This window comes from Lontra canadensis, unplaced genomic scaffold, assembly GCF_010015895.1.
Source record: "Lontra canadensis isolate GAN:19392208 unplaced genomic scaffold, GSC_riverotter_1.0 scaffold24, whole genome shotgun sequence".
NCBI classification, from domain to species: Eukaryota; Metazoa; Chordata; class Mammalia; order Carnivora; family Mustelidae; genus Lontra; species Lontra canadensis.
The window spans coordinates 9,979,052-10,001,465 of record NW_022631018.1 but is presented as its reverse complement, the minus strand read 5'-3'; the positions used below and the strand labels follow the sequence as shown (position 1 = coordinate 10,001,465).

General features: G+C 37.1%; 1 protein-coding gene across 10 annotated transcripts in view; it reads left to right on the top strand.

Moving 5' to 3' along the window:
• The window catches only part of RPS6KC1 (ribosomal protein S6 kinase C1), a 178,037-nt gene extending 157,377 nt beyond the window's left edge, over positions 1-20,660 (top strand). For 2 of the 10 annotated variants that reach the window (XR_004383283.1, XR_004383285.1), the window contains 4 exons: positions 20-87; positions 7,922-8,004; positions 9,061-9,156; positions 18,366-18,424. Coding sequence is in view for 7 of the 10 variants with exons in the window: in XM_032862752.1 (XP_032718643.1) it covers positions 7,922-8,004; positions 9,061-9,156; positions 20,007-20,141 (314 nt within the window). In the remaining 3 variants the exon portion in view is untranslated. Of the gene's footprint in view, positions 1-19; positions 88-7,921; positions 8,005-9,060; positions 9,157-18,365; positions 19,334-20,006 lie in introns of those variants that run through there. The other 8 variants (XM_032862752.1, XM_032862755.1, XM_032862754.1 and 5 more) reach the window with 5 other exon arrangements.
• The last annotated feature ends 1,754 nt before the right edge of the window (positions 20,661-22,414 follow it).

Here is a 22,414-nt window from a genome sequence, read left to right as displayed (position 1 = left end):
CTTTCTCTTTGTTCTTTAGTCATCAGCTGTAGTGGAAGACTAATGCTTAGCCCCTGCATAGAAAATCTTTATACACAGCAAGAGCTGGTGAGAGAAATTGACTAGAATTTTGTAATTCTAGTCCCTTTCAATTAGCAGCAGATGCTGCAGAGAAAGACTGACTGTGGAGGAACACAGTACTAATGTTTCCATGCTCTAGCTGACATGGAATGCTCATTGCAGAAGAAAGATGTTCTTTTCCTTGGTCCAAGTATGTCACTAATGATAGACCAGATTTTTTTTTCCTTTTTTTAATCTTTTTTTTATTCCTATCTAAAGCCATGATGGCTTAATTTTTCTATTGTTTTATTCAGCAAAGATCTCTCTTTTTTTCTAAAAGCTAATGTATTTGTGTTACTTATGCTTCTTTTCCAGAAGTGAGAATTGCAATCCTTAAAGTCAGATACCTAAAATCAATTTTTTAAAAACTCTGTGGCATTAGAAAACTATATCTCCCCTTCTCTCCCAAAGTATACTTACTACAGATTATCATTTTAATTTATTGCATAGATCTGTGCCTTTAGAATTGTTCCATCATTCCGATATTTGGATAAAGTGCTGTATCATTTGTGTGACAAATCCTTCTAGCATCTAAATGTTGGTTTAATTTGACTATTACATAAATCCTTTATTTGCAACAATTGTTGCCATTTCATTGAGTTTTATATGCTCTCTTAATAGTTCCACAGTTACTAGAACTTTGAGAGTGAAAAGAAATGAGGCTTCTAAGATTCTATTTATTCAAAAAGTGTTAAAACAGTTTGGGAGAAATATTTAAAAATGTTCTAAATGAAAATAGAGTTTCTCTATATGTGAAATTCTCTTCTAAGAAAATTCTGAACCTACTATATTTCCTATCATATCCTATGAGGAAGATAGCAGCAACAGAGCATACTGCCAGAGAGAGGTTATGGAATTGTCTGGAGATTTTTGCAATGGGCTTGGGCAGCTGTGCAGTTAGGAATGGTTAGGGGGAAGGATGAGATGGACGCTGTGTGGGTATCCCTTGGTGAAAAACCAGGTAACAGGGTCAAGTGGTGTCATTAGTCTGAAACTGTGTCTTATCAAATCCATCTATCAAAGAACTAAATGTAGACTTTCAGATTTGCTTATTTATCAAGCAATACAATAGTAACAAACTCTTAAAGAAAAGTAAATTCTGAGGGTACCAAATTGCCTAAAATGTAAGATCATTCATCTTTGTCAAGCTTTGTGGAAAGGTTGGTCTTTATTTAAAGCTTGAGCTCGACAGGCATTTTCTAGCTTTTTCAGTTCTGTACAGTTTCCAGCACAGTATTGTTGTTATATTTGGTTAGTTTTGAGTCATGTCTTTGGCAAACCCATGGTTTAAACTACGTAATTAGTCCCAAGGAGCTGTGTGCTTGTACTTAAGTATATGTCGTGATTTCGGTAATCCTGGGGATCACATGGTCTCTCCATGGTCCGAAAAGAGAGTGTATACTTCTGTTCCTTCACTTTTCATGTAGGTGTTGGACATTTTAGGATTTCTTAAGTCCAAGCTTTCTGCTTTTTTGCTCCTGTATTTTTCAGGAGCAATGATTATTATAGCTACAGTTTTGGGGTCAGGTTAGCATTATTATTTTTGGCTATAAGAGGGAGACTTAGTAAATTGATTATCATAAGGACCGTAAAACTCTCTTATTCTATGTTTTTGCAAACCCTTTGACAAAATGGGTTACCAAGGCAGCATTATTTTTCTGAAAAATATCTTGGCTTGTTGAAGAGTGTTCTATGAGGTGTTAAACATGAGTAAAACAAAGGTAGGCAAAGCACATTTTATGTTTATGTTTTATGTTTATGTTATCTTTATTGTTTTATTTAAACATGTTTATTCACTTGTGAAATATGATGGTTTGAATCATTAGTATGAATCAGTAAGGTCCTATATGGTGTTAAGAATGTTAGAATTGATAGTGCTAAAATGTGAATTCGAGAATTTTACTAAACTGTTCTCACATATTTGATGTCCTTAAAAAATTTTAGATGGATTGAAATCTAATCTGGGGCCAGTTCTGTGTCTCCATTACATTAAAAGATGATAATGATTAGATTGACACTGATTCATTTTGTCACCAGATCTGTTAGGGAAACGGAGTAGTGCTGTGGATAGAAAGGAGAGAAAGGAAGTTTGAGGAACGCTCATCATTTTAGCATAGTCCTGTTCTTTGGGGATGGTAGGTTAATGGAGGGAGAAGTTGTTTTGAGAAAGGCTCACGAGTGCTTTTGAAAACACTTTCAGGATCGTAAAACTACAGGTAGAAAGAATGTTAGAGATCTGGCTCCCCTCATTTTCAGAGTAAGCTTAGTATGACCTACTCAGGCAGGGTCAAACGGTAGCATGTCCAGAGCCCTGTCCATACGTTTCTTTGATTCAAAGACAAAAATCCAGGATTCTTTGATAACACCATCTCTTTTTGAGTTTTGTGGGAATAACCTTGAGAATTTGTTTTTTTTTTTTTTGGAAGTAGTTCATTTTTCCCCTCCATCACTTTGCTTAATGCCTATACTGTAGGAAGTATTGCTGCATTTGTGGAGACTAGAGATAATATTTTGCCACCCTGGCAATTGCAAATAGAGAGTACAGCAGCGGGGGAAGGGCATGTAGCAGCTTTACACGGTGGTTTTTGTAGGAAAAATATGAAAATTGCCAAAACAGTGGTAAATTTATCCTTCAAAATATTTTTCTGCTTTTTTTTCAGATTTAAAAAATTCAAGATAGGAGTTTAATGGGATTTCTTAGCTTTACTGTGTTACACTTTTAAAATAGTCTCACAGATTTATTTGGTATTTCTTCATATTCTCTGCTTTTGACATTAGATACATATACGTGTGGTAGTTGTCTTGTTGCTTTATATATAAATCAGTACTCTTGGTTTACGCGTCAAATTTTTGTATAGGTTTTGTAAGTAAAGCAGTTTTAAACAGTTGTTTTGGCAGTCATACAGCCTCGGACTTCTTGTTGGTAGTTCAGAGTATTATCTGTTTTTTAAGTAAGCTCCAAGCCTAGTGCAGAGCCCAGTGTGGGGCTTGGTTGTGAGCAAGACCTGAGCCGAGACGGAGTCAGACGCATAATCAACTGAGCCACCCAGGTGCCCCATATCATTACTTTTTAATGTAAGAATGATTAGTCCTTAAACAGTGTTAAAAAGACAGCCCAAATCCTTCATTCTGATTATTAAAAGAAAAAGGAAATTCTGTTTGAAAATCCTAAAGAAGAAATTCCACAAGTACTTACTCCAGTTGTAACATTTAAATCTCCTAGCCATTAAGAAGTTCCTCTTTCTGTCTTACCTAAATACAAACTCTTTGTTGTATTTTTGAGTCATCTGTGAAAATCAAGGTCAGTTGGTCATGATGTCAGTTTCACATTAATTAAGGAATCCCTGCTTAATATAAAGTCATTTTCAAAAGCTTCAAGCTGCATTCTAAGAGGATGGCTCCAAAACTTGTTTAGTGTCTTTTTCCCAGATTTCCGTTAAAAAAAAAAAAAATTACCTTTTCAGAGTTGTTCTCCTTCTTTATCGGCCCAATCAGAATAAAGATGGCATTCAGCCTAGGCACCTTCGTACTTTCAGAAGCAGTTTTTCTTAGATTAGGATCAGCGGTCCCTTTCAGCCTGAGTACCATCAGAAAGTGTAAGCAAGTGACATCCAAGAGGAGGGAAGAAAGAGAAAGTCAGGGGAGAAGAAAAGAAGCTGGCTGTCAGTGGAAAAAAAGATGAGGGGAAGATCAAGGAAAGACAGAAAGAGAAATGAGGAGCACCAGAAGTAGACTGAAGTCAGAAGTGCTAGAGGAAAACCCCACAGTGATGTTGGATGCTGGTTGGTGCTTCCTGGAGCAGAGAGCAAGCCACGGGCGGAAGGGGACATCATTGGCTGTAGGGCCTACTTGGTCCTCTTGCTACTGCCTGGGTTGCTTCCCTCCCATTGGGGCCCATCCACATTCGAAGCAGTATGTTGGTCATTATCTACCTGTTAAGGACTCTGGAAGAAGATTGTGAGGGCTTTCAGAGCAGCATAAAACCATGAACCTGTTCCTTGGATTCTTTTGTTGAGCCAATTCACAGAAACCAGTGACAGAGTACACGTTGTCTGTCTCATGAAGTGCCTCAGACTTTTCTACCCAAGCAGAGGTGTAGGGGTGTCGAGGTGATACGAAATGGGTACCCTAGGGAACAAGTGAAATGTCATCCTGAAGTTTCTCAGAAGTCTTTTTATCTTGTAAATCTAGGCAAATTGTGTATTCTGGCCCGTAATAGATCTGAGTTTTCTTTGCTAGCAAAACATTGTCCCACTCCCTCTCACAAATATGAAAATCTTTGATGCCCAGGAAGATGGACTGTGCTTATCTGGTAGCTTCAAGGACCACCCAGCTATCACCCCCCTCCCCGCCCCACCCAGGGGCCATAGTGATAAACTTCACCCCGTGCTCACCCCGTGCACATTCCCAGCAGTGAATACTGGAGAATGGGCATAACATGTAGCCTTGGATGGGCTGGGCTGCACCCATGATGACACCTTGGATCTTTTGCTGAGTAAAACGGTGCCTTTATAGATTATGTTAGCCACTGATTGTATTACATAGACTTCTCTCAGCAGCCCTCTGCTCAAATCTAATAGGAAACTCGTGAGTGTGGCTCTAGTCTAGAGCTCCTCAGGGCATGTTTTTAGACCCTATAAAACCATCTAATTACTTTTCACAATTTTCTTTGGGCTGATGGGTCAGATGTTCCTCTTTCTTGGGTGCACAAACACGATATTCTTTCCCCTCCAAAGGCATCCTACCTAAGTAGGTTCTCCATAAGGTTGCTTGGAAATTTTTAAATAATTCATGTAAAATGTTAAATAGTTCTTGACATAGAGTAAGCTCTCAATAAATGTTAGCTCTGACTTACTGTTGCAACTGTCATCGCAATGCGTGCCTTCTGTGAGCAGAGCAGCTGTCGTACGTGGAGAGTGAGACTTCATGCTGGTCAGTCATTTTGGGTCTTAAGCTGTAAGCTGATACCTCCTTCATAAAACCAAGAAGTATATACGTATTACTATATGATTAAAGAAAATAGAATAACAAATTCTTTAGCAAAAAGTTATTAAAAAAAAAACCATTAGCTATGCTAGCGGGAAAACTTGAACTTGGTTTCACATAATTTAGCGGTGTGGCCAGGTAATGGAGTTCTGTGGAGGAACAGGGACTAGCATGGTGCCCAGTTTGTGCTGCTTATGTATGTTGGTTGAATGAATAAGATGGGTTGAGACCTGAATATACACATGCCCAAATAAGCCAGGCATTTAAATGTTATTTAATGCTCAGTGAGAAGCCATTTCAGAATTTTGAACAGGGAAATGATGTGATCCATTGCTTGCTTTAGACTGGACGGAAAGGTTCAAGAAGTTATATTTGATTACGGGACTATGGTCAGTTTTTTAACTTTTTTGAACCTTCTAAGAACTTAGACCCTTCCCAAAGTTTTTAGAGCACATTTTTGAAGGTGACAGTGCCTCTCTACGGGGAGGTCAAGAAGGTGGTGGGGGCAGTGAATTTGAACCTGGGAAGGGCAGCATAAGTACTTTGAGAGCTCCCAAAGAGTTGTCCTTCAAGAGAGTCACTATTTTAGGAAATCCTTGAGTATCAAAATCATAAAAGTTAGAGCTAAAGTTAACCAAGAGGCCCTCGGATGTAACCCTTTTGCAACCTTCCATTATACATGAGATCAAGTGGATTCCTCAGGGCCCTTCACCCAGGCCTCCTGATTTCCAGTCTGTGCTGCGCTTTCTCATATGTAATACATTTATGCTGCGGAGAAAGGATGGAGGCAGACTCTTAGGGAGGATTGGCCAGCATAGCTTCACCTTCCTACTCCAGCACACCCGGATGTTTTCATGTTTTCTTGTGATCTGTTTAAAACACACCGCTTAGGGGCGCCTGGGTGGCTCAGTGGGTTAAAGCCTCTGCCTTCGGCTCAGGTCATGATCTCAGGGTCCTGGGATTGAGCCCCGCATCGGGCTCTCTGCTCAGCAGGGAGCCTGCTTCCCCCTCTCTCTCTGCCTGCCTCTCTGCCTACTTGTGATCTCTGTCAAATAAATAAACAAAATCTAAAAAAAAAAAACAAAAAACGCACTGCTTAGCTATGCATGTAGGTTCCTAAGTATAGGGATGGAAATAAACATATATCCCCTCAGAGCAAATCACTAAAATATTTTGTCATCTTTTCCCACCGGTCTTTTTTAAAAATACATACTTCTAAAATTAGAATTCTCTTGTTTTATGCCGTTTTTAATTTAGTATATCCATTTACTTACCTACTTAAACTTTATATATCACTTAAAATGCTTATGTAGTAATATTCCATCATACTGATGTGTGTGTGTATGCATACATACATACACATACACACACACACACAGATACATTTACAATGTATATATAATTAAATCTCCATTGTTAGGTCTCAGTTTACAAGCTGCTTCTTTATAAATGCACATGACATCAACAGGCTTAGGAGACTTTTAGTCATTCACACAGTAGTTTGAGTGGTTAAAATCTATGTTTTCTTTTTACCACCTGGTTGAGAGCAGCTCGTTAGAGAATGGAGGTTGTGATTTGGCCCTGAGCACATTCTGGGAAGAAAGACTGGGTAGGGGCTGGTGTGGAGAGAAGCACTTCTTCATAGGCCACTTGAGTTCCAGAAGAGGGTAGGTGCCAGGATCTGGAAGATAATACCGAGTAGGAGGAATTTCAGTATTTCCATAGGAAGGTCTCTGTTTTCTTTTTCTGGTCCATCTGACCTTTGCTCCAAGGCTTAAACCTCAAGCTCATTTCTGAGTTTTATGGTTCTTCTATGCAGTACTTGTACGAAGTATTGGTTAAAAGGCTGGGCACATGAGCACCACTTCAGTTATTTCCAATTTCTGACCTAACCCCTTCAGAACTTTTGAGCTTTATTTGTATGAGTTGTGGGTTATCCTTCACCCAAATATTGAGTGTGTGGTGTCAGCCAAATGGAAGTGAAGTATTCGACGTTGACAGGCTTAGCGACTAATCGAATGCCGTTAGGGAAGGACAGGAAAGCATCAAACAGATGTAGGGGCTAAAAGCCTCAGAACTGGTAAAATGAGGAGTGTTGCTGATTTGCGGAGAAACCTGGAAAATGACACCTGAAAACTCATATTGCATTTCGGGAACTCAGGCTGGTGAAAGATAGGGGCTAAGGCAGATAAGACTGTAATTTGTAGATACTCTAAACACTCTTATCTTAGCCAGTAGTTTCAGTTAGGGCTTAAAACAACATATCTGTACTTCTAAATATCAAAATGGGTAAATTTGCATTTCACATGCTCCTCCTTTAGTTGAAAACAATTATATAGGAGAGAGGTTTTAGTTCTGCTGCTGATTTATTGTATGACATTGGACAAGGCATTTCACTTCTCTGGCTTCTAATTTGTAATTAAAAGGATAATTACTGGTTAAAATAATTTTTGAAGTTCCTTTTGAACCTAGAGTCTTTATTTCTAAAACAAAAAATGACCCAAGGTAGCATTGGCTGTACTTTCTTGAATTTGAAAAATTAAGCAAAATGCTGATCTAGTAGATTCATAGAACTTTTAAGTGTAGCTTCTTGAAGGTGTCCCTCTATCAACTAAAGAACAAATGTCTCAGTTTAATATATGACTGCATAAAAAAAAAAAATGCAACCACAGTAGGTGACCAAAGGGGATAAGTAACTTTCAGGAATTTTGAAAGCCCAGGAGTATTTAGTATATGCTCTCTCAGCATTAAAAAGGTCACCTTGCTAATACATGTTAATTTTGAAAGTTGAATTGACCTTTGGAATTTTAATATCAACCTTTTTTGGTATGTTTAGAGGTTGGAGCAATCACAGAAGAAACAGAAGCCTGTGATTGGTGGAGTTTGGGTGCTGTCCTCTTTGAACTTCTCACTGGCAAGGTAAGCAGTGACCTGGACATTTAATAAGTTTACCCAGATGCTACCTTGATTTCAAATTGAGAACATTTAGCCTTTGCCTTTAGTTTTTAGATCAGGGACTAAATAGGAAAACCTTTGATTTTTAAAAAAAAAAAAAAAAGACAGAAAAAGGCAAGTTTATCTAGATTCCAGATGTTTAAAAAAAATATATTACGTTGAATAATAAAATTCTGTTATGTCATAACGTTAGTACATAGACATATTACTAAACATTCTTTCTCTTCATTTTCTGTGATTCAGTTTTAACAGCATTAAATCTGTAATGTTCATGTAAGGATGTATTAGAATTCTCTGGATGTTTTAAACATCTTGCTGGGAAGCAGGGAGGAATTCTCATTTTAGAAAATTAATGTAGATATAAAAGATAGCATTGCCTTTTTTCTCAATACTATAAATTTTTCCTATTTGTTCTAGCTTAAGGACAGAATTTATACTCTTTCTGATCAATAACTTTTAAGTAGGATGTTTGAGGTTAATAGACTCTATAGTATTGTGCACATTGCCTCCTGGGAAGATAACAGAGGAAATGAACAGTCCTACTTTTGTAAGTAGTCATCTACCTTGAATATGTAGGTACTACTGAACTCTTAAGATTGTTGTGGTTTATTAACAGATCACTTACACGTACAACTAAATCATGAAGTGCTATAAATATATAAGTTCTAAACTTAGAAGGTTTTTAAGAACATTAAAAAATTCAGAGATACCAAGTCCCTTTTTAAATTTCTGTGTGTAATACAAGGTTTTTTATTATGAGCCATTCCCTGTATAACTAAGGGGAAAGGGCCAGCAGCAGAAGCTTCTGGTGTGATTTTGATGATTGCCTTCATTTCAGTTCGAAGTCCTATACTCTCGTTGCCCTTGGCCTGAACTGCTTAGGAGAGAGACACTGTGTTGATTATTGTACCTCTAGTTAAGATGGTTTTGAGCTTTCTGTACTTGCCGTCCATAAATCTTGTGATAGAACAGCAAATGATGTTATTTGGGATAAGAAATGTACCTGATTGATTATTTCAGACTCTGGTTGAGTGCCATCCAGCAGGAATAAATACTCACACTACTTTGAACATGCCAGAATGTGTCTCTGAAGAGGCTCGCTCACTCATACAACAGGTAACTTAATTGACCTACTCGCCAAGTATATCAGTCATGCAATTTAGCGGAGTCCATAGTTACAAAACCTTAAAGAAATTAATTTGGGGCAAGAAAGATTCATTACTAATTCAGAACTGATACTGTGTATAGTTAAGCTTCTGCTGTTATTTAAGTATTAATGGGGTCAGAGAGAACAGTTAAAGCTTATTGGTGTTTAAGTCTCCCCCCCAACCCCAAAATCCAGGCAAACGTTTAGTCAATTTCATATATTTGTGAAGGTGTGAGATTTAAGTATTGTTTTTAGCTTGTCTGGAGCGGCTCTATTTCTGCTCTTAGATTTTGTAACCATGTGTGATGGCTTTTTTTTTCTTTTTTTTTGTTTTTTTGGCTGGATATTTTCAATCTCTAATTACTATTCAAAAACTTGGGAATAGGTTACTCAGGTTGCTTTGGAGAAAAGTGGTCTTAGAAAACCTTGTCGAGTTAGATTACTCCTGGCTTCATCCATCGTTGGAACTTGGGCACTGATGTATTGATGTCATTGCATTTTCGGTGGCTTTAAAGAAAGAGACTATTGCTAATTAAAGTTCAGTATCCCAGAGGTGGGCTTGGAACTCCAGTGAGCTTCTTAAATAGATTCCTCACATTTAAAATGCTCCTCTAGTTTTGAATAGTGAGTTTTGGTGAGTATACTGAGGGTTATCAGCATTGGGGTATGATAGGCTCACAGCAAATCAGCAAGAATTGTCAGGCCTAGGATCCTTATAATTTTATGAGAAATGTAAAGGGAAGGGTTATTTGAAAAAAGATCAAGAACTGATATTTTTGTTTGAAGAAACCTGAATTTTTTTTAATCAGAAAAAAAACAAAATTAAAAAAAAAAAAGACAAAGGGGGAGAGGAGAACATATTACTAAGAAGAGAATTACCTAGTATTCTCTTGAAGAGTGATTTGGGTTTCATTCAACAAATACATGCACGAATATGTGTAAGACATAGTGCTGTAAGCCATGCGCCTAACTGTATAATAGATGGATTGGATCAAAGACGTCAGAGGCTTAAAAACTACTCTGGCAAGTCAAGATAAGGAGGGGTTCTAGTTGGTGCAGTGATAGTATTAGGAAAGTTTTTGTGGAGTGGATGTTATTTTTGTGGAGCCCTAGAACTTTGGCATGACAGGGTGGGATGTGGGGGGAATAATGTGGCAGAATGAACAGCTTCAATGAGGGAAGGAGTCCCAAAGACTCAAATTAGGAAATCAAAAGTTTAGTTTATCTGGAGTGGAGGGATGAATATAGGAATGAATAATAGTAGTAGACGGGTGTGGAAAGGTAAGTCGGAGTTCTCTTACGGGGTTCTGTTATCAGTCACCAGGAAAGAGTGATCATACTTAGTTCAGTAAAAAAAAAAAAAAAAAAAAAAAAAAAAATAGATGTTTGGAGTTTTTGTGCAGAAGAATGAAAGGATTAGAGTTGTGCTTTAGGAAGATTAAATTTTCCCAGAAAATGTAGAACATAAAGAAACATAACCAGGTTGGAAATACTGAGATGGGAATACCCTTGAGCACTTTGCAAAAGGATTAAGAGGTAATGCAAAGATATAGAACGTGTTTCATTCTAAGGGGAAAAAAGGACAGCTACTCATTTAATTTCATCTTATTTGTTGTGGCACAACAAGATAAATTCCAAGTATTTTTTTGGTAAATAATTTGAGGAAAGCTAGCAAATGCTTTTTGTTTGTTTGTTTCCCTCCTTAAAGTCCTTATTATATAATATTGAGAATAGAATTCCCTACATAATTTATAAAGGTCTGCTGCTCCTGTCTTTATTAGAAATCATGTATAAAGGAATCTTGGCTGAAGGTATGTTAAATCCTCTGATACAGATATGTATATTATGTAGTAAATCAGCATTCTGTCATTGGGCTGCCTAAGGAAACTACCACTCATGTTGAGGAAACATCATCAGGAAAGGGAAAAGGGGTCTCTTGGCATGATTAGCAATTTGTCATTTTGACTTTCCTCTTCCACTACCTCACAGGTCATGGGGTCATTTAAAAAAAAATCACAAAATGATTTATATGGAAATAATTATTCTGTTTTGGGGAGATTTCCCCCTCTTTGGTCTTTCAGCTCCTTGCTTTCTTCCCAGATTTCATAATCCCTTGTACCCGTGGTTCAGTCATCTCAGCTATATGTATGCTAAAGTAGACATAGTTATATTTTAAATGCAATTCAAAGAAAGAGGCTTACAGCTCCTCAGAGCACGTATATCTGTACTTCACAGTGTACATTTAGTTAACTGTGACACAGTTGTTTTGTTAGTTGAAAAATACTATATGAGAAAAAAAACCTTCAAAACAAATTTTCGTGTCTTCATTGCTCAGCTTTATTACCTGAGTATTTTTCAGGAGAACAGAGGTTGGCAGTGACTGTTTTGGTTCTGTCACTGGCTGACACATTTGCTTAAGCCACAGAATCTTTGTGTGGTCTCTCTTGAGGCCTGGTATAGCATTTAAAATGGCAGGATAAACAAGATCATCATGGGTAAGACAATTATACTTTTGCCTCTAGATATATATTTACGGATTTGTAGCAAAGTCCATGAACTAATTGAGTTGACTTTAGTCAAAGTCCAAGATAGGAATCTTTATTGGAATTTCTTAATGAGGTCATGTTTTGGAAGGAATAGGAGTAGAGAAGCCAATTGTAACAAAGAAGAAAGAACTTTTCCACGTTCATATGTTTGTTAAAATATTAAAAATATGCTATAGTTATATTTAATTCATACCAATATTTGATATTTTAAATTTATATTAAATTGTTTGATGCCTCCCATATTTCAGGTGGTTAGATATGAGTTGTCAGATTTTGAAAATGGTTGTGATCCATTTGGGCTACTCTTAATGTTTGTTTTATAATAGCGGCTTTTCACTTAACACCTTTTAGCAATACCTAATATTAAAATTCTTTGAGCAGTTAGCTTTAATAAACAATAGTCATTTTGAATGCTAGATACAGTAATTTCAAGTGAGAGGATTGAGTACAGTCTTTTGAAGTATGTGCTTCCCCCCTCTTGTGTATTTGGTAATATGAAAGTGAAGTAGTAGAGTCTTGACATTTGCAAAAAATTACATACTCATGAAGCAGTCTAATGTTATGTTGAAGAGCATGGATTCTGGAGCCACAGTGCTAAATTCACATCTTGTCTTTGCTACTTACTACTTGTATGATCTTAAATAAGTTACTTAATTTCTCTGAGTCTCTGTTTTCTCGTCTAGAGAGAGAATAGAATAGTAGCTATTAGTATAAAGTTGTTGTGAATTACATCAATTAAACTATGTTAAGTACTTAGAATAATGCCTGGCACACAGTGAGTATCGCATAAATGTTTTATATCGTTATTGAAGGGCAGTGCTGAAGGTTCATAATATATAGTAATTTGATGAAGGATGTGTTGCATTCTAGGGCTGCTGATGTAAGGGTGAGGCAACTGCTGATGATAGAGGTTGAAAAGGTCTAAAAAAGTAGTGGACTGGCATATAATAGGAAATCAATTGATATTTTTCATACAAATAATTGAATTAATGAATTATAAATGAACAAAAAAATAGAAATAAAGGTAAAAAGAAGAAACAAGTTTTGGTTGAATACATAGAAACATTAATATAAAGAAATCATTTAAATATTTCTGTTTACTATAGGAATATTCTCAAATTTGAATGGCTATAGCCATATGAGGAAGTTGGCACATTCTCTCTTGAGAAAGGAAGTTATAACATTGGACAGAATTGGCGAAAACAACCATCTCAGTGCTCTGGAAATTGATCAGAGGGATACAACAACCTGAAAAGTGTTTATACTTGAAAAACAGCCAAACCTAAGGAAGAGTGGGACTCTGTGGCAGTTTTGCCTGGGCTGCTTCCATTCTCCTTTCTCTGCTTGGTCAGGTGTTAAGTTCCTTCCAGATTGAAGGAGGCCATGAGGACCAACCCTGAGGTTGCATGCCTGTGTATAGGAGCAGGGAAGGATCCCAGCTGAAAGCAAAAAACCAGGGGAGATTTGTAAGTGGCCTAAAATTTTAATGTGTTCTCCTACGCATGGATAGAGGACAGAAGCTTTAGGGGCTGAGGTTTAATGTACCCACCTTTCAATCACACATTGGCCACTAAGCTATGCACACACAGGGTGATCCTAGGAAGTGAGCTCAAAAACAAAAACAAGGAAACAAGGATGAACAGAGATAGCAACAGCTGCTTGTTACAAAGAGATGGGAGGAGCAGATTTATAGATCTAGCTGAAATAAGTTACCAAACAACAAACCAGCCAACAGCAATGATAGTAGTCTTCTTGGGGAACAAAGTTGGGCTCTAGAGTTGCTAGAATATGTCATCCAAAATGTCCCATCTTCAGCAAATATATGATATACACAGAAACAAAAAAATGTGACTCATACGCAGGGAAAAAAAGCAGTCAGTAGAAATTGACTCTGAATGTCCCCAGGTTGAATGAAATAGACTTCAAAGTGGTTATTGTAAATATGTTCAAAGAACTAAAGGAAACCATGTTTAAAGAATTAAAAGAAAGTACAACAATGAATCAGCAAATAGAAATTCTCAATAAGGAGATACAAATTATATTTTTTAAAAAGAACCAAAAGGAATTCTCAAGTTGAAAAATACAATAATAATAATAATTATTGTTTTAATAATTGAAATTCAGTAGGGGGAAGAATTCATTAGAGCATCTCAATAGCAAATTTGAGATAAATTAGGGAAGAATCAATGAACTTGAAGATAGAATGATAGAAATGATCAAATCTGAGGGAAAAAAAAGACCAGAAAAAAGAAAAGTGAACAGGGCTACAGAAACCTGTATGATAATATCAGATGTACCAGGGAGTCCCAGAAGGAAAGGAAAGAGAGGAAGGGGGAGCAAAAGTATTTGAAAAAGTAATGGCTGAAAACACTCTAAATGTGATGAAAAATGTTGATAGGCATCCAAGAAGCTCAATGGACTTTAATTAGGAAAATACACCTAGTTATGTTGTTTCAAGACAAAAACAAAGAGGAAAATCTTGAAAGCAGCAAAAGAAAAACCACTCACTTTATACAAGGAAACCTTAGTGTCTGACTTCTCATCAAAAACAATGGAAGACAGTGTACACTTCCAGCTATAAAATAAGTAAGTCATGGAGATTAAAAGTACTAGGTAGGGAATGTAGTCAATAATATTATAATAACACTGTATGGTGACAAACGGTGATTACACCTACTGTGGTAAGCACTGAGTGAAGTACAGATTGTTGCATCAATATGTTGTACACCTGAAACTAATATAACATTGTATGTCAATTATATACTCAATAATAATGATAAATGATAATAATACCAGTAGAAGACAGAAGACAGTGAGATGACATATTCAGAGTGCCAAAAGGAAGTTAATCAATTAAGAATTCTATATCCAGCAAAGTCATCCTTCAAAAATGAAGATGAAATAAAGAAATACCTGAATAAAGACAGAATTCTTTGCTAGACTTGCCTTGCAAGAAACAATGCAGGAAGTCCTTCAGGCTGAAAGGAAGTAATGACACCACATAGTAAATTGAATCTGTAGGAGGAAGTGAAGAAGACTGTAACAGTAAAATATGAGTCAGTGAGAAAGACAATGAAAAAGACTACTTTTTCTCATTTTTCTTCTCAACTTCTTCTAAAAGACCTAAGATTATATGAAACTAATTATAACATGCTGTTGAGTTTATAATATACAAATGTAATATATTACATATATGACAATAACAGACAAAAGGCAGAAGGAATGGAGCTATAGTAGAGCAGAATTTCTGCATTTCACTGGAATTAAGTTAGTCTTAATCTGAAGTAGATTGTGATAAATTTTAATTTTTTTTAGAGAAAGTGGGGGAGGGGCAAAAGAAGAGTGGGAGAGAAAGAATCCCAAATAGGCTTCATGCCCAGTGCAGAGCCCAACGTGGGGCTTGATCCTATAACCCCGAGATCATGACCTGAGTCGAAATCAAGAGTCAGATGCTCAACTGACTGAGCTACCCAGGTGCCCTGTAGATTATGATAAAGTAAGATGCATATTATAATCCTTACAGCAACCACTAAAAAAAAAAAAATAGTAAAAGAAAATTAATAGAGGAACTGAAATAGTACAGTAAAAAGTATTGATACAAAAGAAAGCCATAAAAGAGGAACAAAAAAGTCAGTAGATGTAGAAAACAAATAGCAAAATGGCAAATTTAAACCCACCAGATCAATAATTACAATTCAATATGGATGTCTAAATATGCAAAAATGAATTTTATTAAATATTATTATTAAACTGGATAAAAAGTAAGGTTCAGTTATCTTGTATACAAGAGATACACCTTAAATTCAACGACACAAATAAGTTGAAAGGAAAAAATGGGAAAAGGGAAATCATGCAGACAGTAACCCTAAGAGAGCTGAAGTGGGCTGCATTAAATTCCTGACAAAACAGATGTGAAGACAAAAGACTTCCTAGAAACTAAGATACTTCATTGTGACAAATGATCAGTACATAGAAAGATAGAACAATTAATATATATGCTCTAATAACAGCCTCTATACATATGAAGCAAACTATGACTGAATTGAAGGGAAAATAGGCAATCTGATAATAATAAATGGAAGCTTCAATACCCTGTTCCCGATAAATGATAGAAAATCAGCAAGGATACTGAGAAGACTTCAACAACATTATCTAACATCTCTGACATATATGGAACAATGATGGCAGAATACATTCTCATCACATGTATGTAGAACATTCTCCAAGATAGATCACCACACAACAAGCTTCAGTATTAAAGGTGGATTAAAATCATACAACATAGTCTGATCGCAACAGTTTAATTAGAAATCAGAAAGAGATCTGGTGAGTCCACAAATACTTGGAAATTAAACAGCACATTTCTATGTAACCTATTAGCCAAAGAAGAAGTATCAGGAGAAGCTAGAAAGTATTTTTAGTGGAATGAAAACACAGAATATATAAAAATTTATCAGATGCAGCTGTCAGTTATTGAGGAAAATTTATGGCTTATAAATACCTATACTATATCAGAAAAGAAGGAAGGTCTCAAATGAAAGTCTTACCACACCTTAGGAAACTAGAAAATTCTTGTGTTATTAGAGTGAAGGTAGGCATATAGATCAATGGGACAGAATTGAGTATCCAGAAATAAACCCTTATATTTATGGTCAGTTGATTTTCAATAAAGGTGCTGAGAGAATTTGGTGGTGAAAAAATAGTCTTTTCAACAAATGGTGCTGGGAAAATCAAATAAATGCTAAAACCAAAATGAACTAAGACCCTTACTTCATACCATATCCAAAAATTAACTCAAAATAGCTCTTAGGCTTGTTTAGATGGGAGCTAAAACTAAAAATTGTAGAAGAAACCATAGGAGAAAATCTTCTTGAGGGGTTAGGCAAAGAGTTATTAGATATGACACCAAAAATATCCATAAAAGAAAACAATTGATAATGTGGCTTTCATTAAAATTAAAAACTTTTATACTTCAAAAGATATCAGAAAATGAAAAGACAAGCCACAGAGTGGGAGAAAATATTTCAAATCATGTAACTAATAGGGACTTGATTTCAGAATGTGTAGAGAACTGTTACAGGGCTAGGTTGGTAGAGCATACGATTGTTGATCTTGGGGTTGTAATTTTGAGCCCCACATTGGGTGTAGGGATTACCTAAAATCAAGACTTTACAAAAAAAAAAAAAAGAACTTGTATAACTCAATAAATAGACAATTCAGTATAAAATGGGCAAAGAGGGTGCCTGGGTGGGTTAAGTTTCTGCCTTCGGCTCAGGTCATGATATTTCAGGGTCCTGGGATAGAGTCCCGCATGGGGCTCTCTGCTCATCAGGGAGCCTCCCCCTCTCTGCCTATTTGTGATCTCTCTCTGTCAAATAAATAAATAAAATATTAAAAAAGGGGGGGGGCATGATCCACCAAGGAAGCCCTATGAATGGCTTGGCCATGGAAGGATGCTCACCATCATTACTCACTAGGGAATACAAATTCAAATCATAATAAGATACCGGTAATACCCACCAAAAGGGCTTTAATCAAGATAGACAGTATCAGGTATTTGTGAATTTTTCTAAACTGGAACTCGCATACATTGCTGGTGGGAATGTAAAATGGTGCAGCTGTTTTAGAAAGGTTTGGCAGTTTCTTAAAAAGCTAAACATAAATTTGCCACATGACCCAGCAGTTTGCTCCTAGGAATATCCTTGAGAGAAATGAAGACATATGTTTACACAAAGACATAAATGTGAATGTTAATAGTATTGCTCATTATGGCCTCAGTCTGGAAAGACTACATGCCTATTGACTGGTGCAGATTAACAAAATATGTTCTCTCCGAAAAATGGAATACTATTCAGAAGTAAAAGGTAACAAGCTGTTGGTACCTGCTACAACATGAGTGAATCTGAAAAACATTATGCTAAGTGAAAGAAGGCAACTGCAAAAGGCAAACATCTTTTATGAGTCCATTTACATGAAATACCCAGGAAGGTCACATTTATAAAGACTAAAAGCAGATCGGTGTTTGCCTAGGGCTGGCGATGGAAGTCAGAATTAACGCAGACAGCATGAGGAGACTTTTTAGGGTGATTAAAGTATTCTGAAACTGGATTGTGTGATGGTTCCACAACTTGTTACACTTACTAAGAATCACTGAATCGTATACTTACAGCAGATGAATTTTATGCTGTAGAAATTATCCCTCAGTAAAGCTGTTAAAACAAAATTTGAGGATGCATGAACATCTCGAGACGCATTACTTCAGCATGCCCGTGGAAGGAGTAACTGGATGTCTCAGATTTGGGCGCAGTATCTAATTAATGTCACGATGTGCTTTGGAATAGGACATTGATAGGTGTAACTGTCCTGTTATACTATGAGTTGGAGAGAACCGAAGTGAGTTACTCGAGGTCGTGTTTCAGATCCGTTGAAAAGCCATCTCAGATATCCCCCACCATCCCACAGCTACAGTGGTGTTAGGCATAGCTCCCTTCCGTGGCAATCTCACGAGTTGGCTGTTCGTCAAGTCCATTGTCACTAGGGTTGACTCGAGCAGTTCTTTCCTTTCATATATTTTTGTTTTCCTTTGATTCACCACTTGGATTCCTGTCACTCACTACATCCTTCCTTCGTAGCTCTTGCAGTTCAACCCTGTGGAGCGTCTTGGTGCTGGAGTTGCTGGTGTTGAAGATATCAAATCTCATCCATTTTTTACCCCTGTGGATTGGGCAGAACTGATGAGATGAGCATAAGACAGGGTTCTCTGCGTTCATTCCGACCTTCTCTGTGACAGGCGTCCCCAGCACAGAGGCTGCCCTGCCTCGCACACGCCGATGGAGCACCGAGACCTTGGGATAAAGACCTTTAGAGGAAATGGACGAAAAAAGGCTGAAAGAGAACACTTTCTTTACCGTTATTTTCAGGACAGGATATTGGCTACACTTGCAAGGGGCATTTACGTACAAGCCTTTAGACAAGGTGTGATCTTTATCTGCATTTAGTGTTGCAGATGAGTTGTAAACCCAACCGAAGAAGGAATGCCCTTCAAGAACTTCCTCTGAAAGCTCCAAGTGTACATGTAGGTGTTACTTGAAAGGAGGACCTTTACGTGGCAGCTAATAGTAGCTTTCTGCTAAGCAAGATTGGCTTATAGGATCATAATTAATATTTGCTGAATAATACACTAAAAGTGCTTCATGAATAGTGTCATCTGTGGAGCTTAAAAAGTGAGAAAAAAAGAATATATACATCATGCCTGATAGAAAACATGTACCATGATACTTTATAATTAGGGTATGCTCAATGTGCTTCCATATTGTTTCATCCTTTCAGAAGCCCACCGAGAAGAAAACACTCACCTTGCCAACTTCATATGCTTTGTTGGTTGATACTATGGAAGGGTTCATATAAACACTCACTGTCTCTCTTCAACTTCATCTTTCTGTTCCCTACACCTGTTGCCTTTTCTCTCATATCTGTTGCCCCTTCCTCTGCTAGTACATTTGCAACAAAAAGGGAAGGGAGTATTTATTTCCCCAAATTGTATCAACTTAATAAGGACTAAGAAATCATGATTATAAAATAAACGTGATAAAAATTGAAATCTCTCTTTCATTTAATGGCTTAAGTTTTTTGTTTTGCTTTGTTTTAGGAAGGCCTCTCCTTCTTTCCTCTTGGAATTTTAGCAATTTCTGCTGCTTCTTATGCTTAACTTCATTTTAGGTTTTAGGTTTGGTATAATAAGGACCAAAGGATCTCATCTAAATAGAAGTGAATGGCAATCCTATTTTATTACTTAGTGGTGGGATTTCCAGGTCTGACGACCTAATCTACGTGACATGATGTAGAAAGAATACGAGTTTTACACCTCTCCCAACATTTGTATTTGTTATTTCTGTATGTTGCTAAGATAGCTCCTGCATTTGTGCCTCGTTTATAACAGCTTAAAAATGTTTTTGAAGCATTACTGTCTGTTTTTAAAACTTTATCCAAAGGAGAAAGAATAAGTCAGTTTTTCGGAGTTAGGAGCCATCAGAAATAATGAAGGTCTTCCATATATTTTAATCCTTTGAGTTTTTGAGCTCTGTGTGGGATCCCATTCCTTCTCCAAGAGCATCTCTACAGCTTCCATCTGCCGTCAGCCGGGTCCTCCCACCGAAGTAAATGGAAGCAGAAAGTGCTTTAGTGAAACAAAGGAAATGTGCAAGCATTTTTTTCTTTTTCTGTTTTCCTACCTCCCCCTTTTCCTTCTGGTTCCCTTATAACCTGAACGTCAGATGAAGGACTGCAACAACACCAGGATGGCGAGCAGGTCACCAGGATCAAAGCGCGATCAAGATGACATCACTCCCTGGAACTGGGTTTCAGCTCACCAGCCCCCCTGGCCTCATAACAGGAACTTGTGCAGGTGAGACCAAAGAATGACTTCCTGTGTGGGACCAGTAGGAAATCTGCAAGTACTTAGAGCTAGCCATGGCAGAGCTTCCTTCCAGAAGTGCCCTCTGACATGAAAGTAGGACTTCCCAGCTAAGGTGAAGCTCCCAGCCCTGCCACGTGATTTTGGTTCCTTGGATTCAGGACAGTAATGTCGACAGATGGCTGCTGTGACCATGTGTTGACAGTTCCATTGCTTCAGTTCCCTCTCTCTCTCTCTGTGTGGTTGGAACTTAATGTAAATACATCATCCATAATCATGATGGACATGAATTATTATCGTAAGAAACACGTAAGATACGGCTTTGGGGGTGGTGAAACCAAGTCTGTTTTTATTTGATGATGTATATTAAAATATTAGTATTTCTAATGCTTTGGGTGATCCTGCTTTTTTGTTGTTGTTTTTAATTTTCATTTTTTTGAGCATATGGCCTGTGGGCCCAAACATAACTTGCCACTTTGTATTTTTCATTTGATTTTTTTAGTGAAATAAAACACACGTAACATAAAATTGACCATTTTAAACACTTTTAAGTTTACAGTTTAGTGGCATTAAGTACATTCCCATTTTGATCCGGCCATCACCTTTTCGTTATCCCAAACAGATCTGCACCCATTAAACAGTAACTTCCCATTCCTCTTCCTCCCAGCCCCTAGTAACTACTCTTCTACTTTCTGTCTCTTTGAATTTCACTCTTCTAGGTCTGTCATGTAAGTGGAACCCTATAATGTTTGTCTTTTTGTATCTGGCTTATTTCACTTGGCATAATGTTTTCAAGGTTCATCCATATTAGAGCATATATCAGAATTTCATTCCTTTTTAAAAAGCTGAATACTATTTGCCCTGTATGTAGAGACCACATTTTGTTTAGCCATTCATCTGTCATAGGACATTTGAGTGTTTCCTACCTTTTGGCTGTTATGAACATGGATATATAAACATCTGTTCAAGTCCCTACTCTCATTTGATTTTTATATTTTTATATGAAATCGCCAATGTCATTGACTATTATTTTATGGTGCTCTTTGTAAGACAGCTTTTACACCAGGTGGTCAGTAACATGGTATAATGCCACCTATCGTAAGAAAGGATATGAAAGTCAATCATTTCTGTTTTACGGAAACAGAGTTAAGCTCCCTAAGAGTAAAAAAAAAAAAAAAAAAAACCATTTTATTTTTATTTTTTTTTATTTTAAAGATTTTATTTACTTATTTGACAGAGAGAGCACAAGCAGGGGGAGTGGCAGGCAGAGGGAGAGGGAGAAGCAGTCTCCCCAAAGAGCAGGTGGAGCCCAATGTGGGACTCCATCGTGACTGGAGCTGAAGGCAGTCACTTAACCAACTAAGTCCGGGCACCGAAGAATGCCATTATTTTACCAATTTAACCATTATGTGAGTTAAGACTTTCTGAGACATAGAACTTTTCAACTTACTTGTTACAATAACTGAACTCTTGATAACTTAAACTTGCCTTTTAAACATTTTAGAACAACTACAAATTCTACTGTATTTTGACCCTCAAGTTTTTTCTATCCTGTCTTATTTCAGTCATTGTGAACCATGATCGGGTTTTGCTTTCCTATGATGCATATACTGAAGAACATAAAATTTATAAACAATACTTATGCTGTGGCCAAAAACACTTATGTGAGGACCCTCTACATGATTTTTGTTGAATTTGGTTGCCCATATTTATGAGTCCAAGCAGAGAGAAATCTGACTGTACTGGCTCTTGACTTGTGCAAGGGACCCCTTACAGCATCTTCTTTGGACTCACTTAGGGAATGCTCTGTTGCAAAGGCCAAGGCATAAGCTGGATCATTCTTCTTCTGGAGAGTAGTTGGTTTAACCTCTGGTATAACTAAAGCTCTGCATGGTGAAGCCGGGTATTTCAAGCTCTTTTTCTGAGGATGGTGGAAAATGAAAGCCGTAGAGTGGGGTCCTGGTCCTAGCTCTGTGAGTAACCAGCACTTTACTTTATCAAATAACAATATTCTAGACTCACTCCCTCCCCTACAGAATGAAGTAGTGGGTTAGTTCTAAGCTCCACAGCGTATGATGGACTTTCTGTTTTTCAGAGTGAACTGAAATGTGATAAACTAGCATCGTAGGAAGACAAGGTTAGTGAAAATCTTAAATTGGTACTTAACTGTTTTCTTATAATTTGTTTTCTAGTAATACCAGATACTTTGGTTGCTGCCATGTACCCACTCAGCAGCATAGCCCTCAGTGGTTATGTGGCTATAAAAAT